The sequence below is a fragment of the Echiichthys vipera genome (assembly GCF_963691815.1).
Source record: "Echiichthys vipera genome assembly, chromosome: 16".
Taxonomy (NCBI): domain Eukaryota; kingdom Metazoa; phylum Chordata; class Actinopteri; order Perciformes; family Trachinidae; genus Echiichthys; species Echiichthys vipera.
Window position 1 is genome coordinate 29941530 of NC_139841.1, and position 6412 is coordinate 29947941.

At 53.9% G+C, this 6412-nt stretch overlaps 1 protein-coding gene across 1 annotated transcript in view; it reads left to right on the forward strand.

Moving 5' to 3' along the window:
• The window catches only part of il7r (interleukin 7 receptor), a gene marked incomplete at its 3' end in the record, with an annotated part of 7590 nt that extends 4091 nt beyond the window's left edge, over positions 1-3499 (forward strand). The window contains exons 4-8 of the mRNA XM_083929548.1: positions 1172-1323; positions 1420-1573; positions 1650-1761; positions 1843-1915; positions 3161-3499. Coding sequence (XP_083785674.1) covers positions 1172-1323; positions 1420-1573; positions 1650-1761; positions 1843-1915; positions 3161-3499 — 830 coding nt within the window. The remainder of the gene's footprint in view (positions 1-1171; positions 1324-1419; positions 1574-1649; positions 1762-1842; positions 1916-3160) is intronic.
• Between the last annotated feature and the right edge of the window lie 2913 nt (positions 3500-6412).

Consider the following 6412-nt stretch of genomic DNA (forward strand, 5'->3'; position numbering starts at 1 on the left):
TAACCTCCAATAACATAATACTTACTTTAACCAGCTAACTTTATCCATCTAACTTTAACCATCTAACTTTATCCAGCTAACTTTAACCATCTAACTTTATCCATCTAACTTTATCCAGCTAACTTTAACCAGCTAGCTTTATCCATCTAACTTTATCCATCTAACTTTATCCAGCTAACTTTATCCATCTAACTTTATCCATCTAACTTTAACCATCTAACTTTAACCATCTAACTTTAACCAGCTAACTTTAACCATCTAACTTTATCCATCTAACTTTATCCATCTAACTTTATCCATCTAACTTTATCCAGCTAACTTTATCCATCTAACTTTATCCATCTAACTTTATCCAGCTAACTCTATCCATCTAACTTTAACCATCTAACTTTAACCAGCTAACTTTATCCATCTAACTTTATCCATCTAACTTTATCCAGCTAACTCTATCCATCTAACTTTAACCAGCTAACTTTATCCATCTAACTTTATCCATCTAACTTTATCCAGCTAACTCTATCCATCTAACTTTAACCATCTAACTTTATCCATCTAACTTTATCCATCTAACTTTATCCATCTAACTTTAACCATCTAACTTTAACCAGCTAACTTTATCCATCTAACTTTATCCATCTAACTTTATCCAGCTAACTCTATCCATCTAACTTTAACCATCTAACTTTATCCATCTAACTTTAACCATCTAACTTTATCCATCTAACTTTATCCATCTAACTTTATCCATCTAACTTTATCCAGCTAACTCTATCCATCTAACTTTAACCATCTAACTTTATCCATCTAACTTTAACCATCTAACTTTATCCATCTAACTTTATCCATCTAACTTTATCCATCTAACTTTAACCATCTAACTTTATCCATCTAACTTTAACCATCTAACTTTATCCATCTAACTTTATCCAGCTAACTTTAACAAGCTAGCTTTAACCAGCTAACTTAAACCATCTTGTGAGACTTTCACAGATCAGTGGTCCTCATCAGGACCCGACCCTTGCACAGAAGCACCAGCAGGGTTCCTGGTCTCATCTGCACCTGAAGGAGCTGAGGTGTCCTGCGTGAGCTCCTGTCCAGAGGAAGTGCTCGAGGAATCAGGATTCTTAACATTTTGACGTGTGTTCTGTGCTGTTTTGTTGCGTCTCTGCAGTGAAACCAGAACGTCCTCAGGTGAAGAACGTAACTTTCAACCCGGACTTCAACCAGATGGAGATTCAGGTTCAGACGCCGTACCACAACGAGTACCTGACCCTGGACAACCAGCTGTTCCAGCTGCTCGTCCGCAGCGCCGGCAGCACGATGGTAACACGCTTGGATCTGTGCTGCTTCAGTTGTCTCTGCCTCTCTGACGGTTTAATGCCTGAATGACTCTTGTTGTCTTTTCCTGTTTGACCTCAGACTCAAAACATCTCGTCCGACACTCTGAGGATCGACATGGAGCACCTGCAGGGACGCACCGAGTACCGCGTCAAAGTGCGGGCGATACCGGTGAACGGGCTGCAGGGAACCTGGAGCGAGTGGAGCGACACGTTCACTTTCTTTACTCCGGCTGGTGAGAACAGGTCCGTCTCTCTGGACAGACACAGGACAAAGACTTTGTTTAACTCGGTTCTTTTTCATCTCAACAGAAGAAAAAGTCCAGAAACCGACGGAGGAACGACGGGCGACGCACAAACTCGTCCTGTGTCTCGTCATTTTGGTCGTGGTGCCTTCGAGTGTCGTCTTCTTCTGGAAACACAAGTATGTCGTCTCCGCTTCCTTTCAGGACCTCGTGCATCCCGACACGTGTCAGGTGTTAAGTCTTCTCTCTCTCCTTCCCAGGATACTGACTTTGATGTGGCCGAGCATCCCTCACCCCAAACACGCGCTGCTGCAGGTCTGCAAACCCCACAGGGTGAGTTTGACTCTGAGACTCCAGAGACCGCGTCCTGTAGCTTTGGGGGGTCATCTCTGGGTTCCCTGGTACCCAAGGTCCTCGATCAGGGATCTGATTTAATTCAGCATTTTGTCAGAGTTAGGGGGCAGTGTTAGGGTTAGGGTCAGTGTTAGGGTTAGGGTTGGGGGGCAGTGTTAGGGTCAGTGTTAGGGTCAGGGTTAGGGGGCAGTGTTAGGGGCAGTGTTAGGGTCAGGGTTAGGGTTAGGGTTGGGGGGCAGTGTTAGGGTCAGGGTTAGGGGGCAGTGTTAGGGTCAGGGTTAGGGGGGTGGGTCCAGAGAACATAGGACCTGGGAAACATGGGACCTGGGAACATAAGACCTGGGGAACATAGGACCTGGGAACATAGGACCTGGGGAACATGGGACCTGGGGAACATAGGACCTGGGGAACATAGGACCTGGGGAACATAGGACCTGGGAACATAGGACCTGGGGAACATAGTACCTGGGGAACATAGGACCCTGGGAACATAGGACCTGGGAACATAGGACCTGGGGAACATAGGACCTGGGGAACATAGGACCTGGGGAACATAGGACCCGGGGAACATAGGACCTGGGGAACATAGGACCTGGGGAACATGGGACCTGGGGAACATAGGACCTGGGGAACACAGGACCTGGGGAACATAGGACCTGGGGAACATAGGACCTGGGGAACATAGGACCCGGGGAACATAGGACCTGGGGAACATAGGACCTGGGGAACATAGGACCTGGGGAACATAGGACCTGGGGAACATAGGACCCGGGGAACATAGGACCTGGGGAACATAGGACCCTGGGAACATAGGACCTGGTACATAGGACCTGGGGAACATAGGACCCTGGGAACATAGGACCTGGGAACATAGGACCTGGGAACATGGGACCTGGGAACATAGGACCTGGGGAACATAGGACCTGGGGAACAAAGGACCCTGGGGAACATGGGACCGGGGGACATAGGACCTGGAACATAGGACCTGGGAACATAGGACCTGGGGAACACGGGACCCTGGGAACATAGGACCTGGGAACACAGGACCTGGGGAACATGGGACCTGGGAACATGGGACCTGGGGAACATAGGACCTGGGGAACATAGGACCTGGGAACACAGGACCTGGGGAACATAGGACCTGGGGAACACAGGACCTGGGGAACATAGGACCTGGGGAACATAGGTATGCTCCCGTTGTTGATCCTCTGGTGTGGTTTTCAGGGCCTCCTTTTGAACCTCAAACCTGAGGTGTTCAGTGCTCTGAAGGTGGAGCAAACAGAGGAGCAGCCGTGTGAGGAGACGGAGCCTTCGGCCGCTGACGGTGCCCAGTCGAGTCCTCCCTGCTCCACCCAGAGCTCCGACTGCTGCAGGAGCACCACCAGCGTCAGCACCGAGGAGCTGGAGCTGTCCGCCCTGCTCAGCTCCTCCGACGGGGAGGACGGCCTCCAGAGCACCTCCAGTCCTTCCCCGGTCCAAGGAGCTCCCACGCCTGAGCGCAGCGGGGGAGGGAACGAGGCGGAGGATTACGTCACCATGTCCAGTTTCTATCAGATCAATTAGATCAGGAGGAGGAGGAGGAGGAGGAGGAGGAGGAGGAGGAGGAGGAGGAGGAGGAGGAGGAAGAGGAGGTGGAGGAGGAGGAGGAGGAGGAGGAGGAGGAGGAGGAGGAGGAAGAGGAAGAGGAAGAGGAAGAGGAGGAGGAGAGGAGGAGGAGGAGGAGGAGGAGGTGGAGGTGGAGGTGGAGGTGGAGGAGGAGGAGGAGGAGGAGGAGGAGGAGTGGATGTTCTCCTGAGCGTTCATCTGAAATGACCTCATCAGAGAGTCAGTCACTTCGGCCCGAACTGAACATCTCCACAGATTCAGAGTGTTTCCCAGTTGCTGCTTTTTCTCAGTGCCGTGTTTTACGGACTTTAGATCCGGAGTCTAACTCGACCAAGAACTTTGTGCCTTTAACCTTTAGATGCAGAATGTAGCAGTTTGCTGAGGCCGGGTCCTCACGCACACGGGCCCCGGTTAAAACGAACCCCTGTCCACTGAAAACACAAATCCTCCTCGGTCAGCGGGTCCCGTCTCGAGCGCTCCACACGTCTCCATGGAAACAACTGACTGTTTCAGGAGCAGCAGGACTAAAGGACGAACCGAGGAACCGAGGAACACACGTCTGGGTGGATGCGCCCTCGGTGGCGTTCACTGACCCTGAAGCACTGAAGCTTTTTGTGTATTTGTTGCCTTTGATGCGAAGTCATATCAACACATCTCATGCTGTTTACTGACGCAGCTCCTCCTGCAGTCACCTGAGGTGGTTGTTGGAGGACCCTCAGAAGATCGCACCAGTGTTTCTGTGTGTTTAGCCGTTTGCAGGTCACATGACCTCCCAGGCAGCTCATTGGCTGAGAGGTCGCTCCGTCTGTGACCAATCAAAGTCATTCTCAGTGTGAAGTATCTTTGGTTCCACTCGTCCTCGTGTCCTCGTGTCCTCGTGTCCTTGTGTCCTCGTGTCCTCGTATCCTCGTGTCCTCGAGTCCTCGTGTCCTCGTGTCCTTGTGTCCTCGTGTCCTCCTGTCCTCCTGTCCTTGTGTCCTCGTGTCCTCCTGTCCTCGCGCCCTTGCGTCTTCGTGTCCTCGACGACCACGTCCTCCTGTCCTCTTGTCCTCCTGTCCTCGTGTCCTTGTGTCCTTGTGTCCTCCTGTCCTCGTGTCCTTGTGTCCTTGTGTCCTCGTGTCCTCCTGTCCTCGTGTCCTCCTGTCCTCGCGCCCTCGCGTCCTTGTGTCCTCGACGACCACGTCCTTGTGTCCTCGTGTCCTTGTGTCCTCGTGTCCTCATGTCCTCGATGACCACGTCCTCGCGTCCTCGACGACCACGTCCTCGCGTCCTCCTGTCCTCGCGTCCTCGCGCCCTTGCGTCCTCGACGACCGCGTCCTCGCGTCCTTGTGCCCTCGACGACCACCTCATTGCGTCCTCCTGTCCTTGTGTCCTCCTGTCCTCGTGTCCTCGTGTCCTTGACGACCACGTCCTCGCGTCCTCGTGTCCTCCTGTCCTCGACGACCACGTCCTCGTGCCCTCGCGTCCTCCTGTCCTCGACGACCACGTCCTCGCGTCCTCGTGTCCTCGACGACCACGTCCTTGTGTCCTCGTGTCCTTGTGTCCTCCTGTCCTCGTGTCCTCGACGACCACGTCCTTGTGTCCTCCTGTCCTTGTGTCCTTGTGTCCTCATGTCCTCGACGACCACGTCCTCCTGTCCTCGTGTCCTCGACGACCACGTCCTCGTGTCCTCGTGTCCTTGTGTCCTCGTGTCCTCATGTCCTTGTGTCCTCGTGCCCTTGTGTCCTCGACGACCACGTCCTCGTGTCCCCCTGTCCTCCTGTCCTTGTGTCCTCGACGACCACGTCCTCGCGTCCTTGTGTCCTCGTGTCCTCGTGCCCTTGTGTCTTTGCGTCCTCCTGTCCTCCTGTCCTCGTGCCCTTGTGTCCTTGCGTCCTCCTGTCCTCCTCTCCTCGTGTCCTCCTGTCCTCGTGTCCTTGTGTCCTTGTGTCCTCATGTCCTCGTGTCCTTGTGTCCTCCTGTCCTCGTGTCCTCGTGTCCTCATGTCCTCATGTCCTCGACGACCACGTCCTCGTGTCCTCATGTCCTCATGTCCTCCTGTCCTCGTGTCCTCGACGACCACGTCCTTGTGTCCTCACGTCCTTGTGTCCTCTTGTCCTCGTGTCCTCACATCCTCGTGTCCTCGTGCCCTTGTGTCCTTGTGTCCTCCTGTCCTCGTGTCCTCGTGTCCTGCGGGGGAAGGAAGGCCTTGTCCTTCGTCCCCCGTCCGTCTAAAGGTCAGAGGTGAACACACGTGAGCCCTGGTGAGGTCCTTAAAGAGAACGCTGCTCCGCTCCAGGACTCAAGACACAGAAGTTTTATTATTTTACATTTACAGTCAACTGTAGAACCTCAGACTGAAGAGGGACCAGGTGGATCCAGTCCTGGACCTGGACCAGGACCAGCTCTGCACTCTCCAGGATCCTGGAGGGGGTCTGGGAGTGCCCATCCGGTCTACATGTGCTTTGTGGATCTGGAGAAGGCCCATGACCGGGTCCCTGGAGATACTGTGGGAGGTGCTGGGGGAGTCTGGGGGGGGGGGTCACTTCTGAGGGGGTCCAGTCTCTGTACCCCCAAAGAGAGAGCTGGGTCCGGATCCTGGGCAGTGAGTCGGAGTGGTTCCCAGCTGGGAGGAGGCCTCGGGGAAGACCAGGACCAGGGGCAGAGGTTGGATGGAGGCCTCGGGGGGGACCAGGACCAGGGGCAGAGGTTGGATGGAGGCCTCGGGGGGGACCAGGACCAGGGGCAGAGGTTAGATGGAGGCCTCGGGGGAGACCCAGGACCAGGGGCAGAGGTTGGATGGAGGCCTCGGGGGAGACCAGGACCAGGGGCAGAGGTTGGATGGAGGCCTCGGGGGAGACCAGGACCAGGGGCAGAGGTTGGATGGAGGCC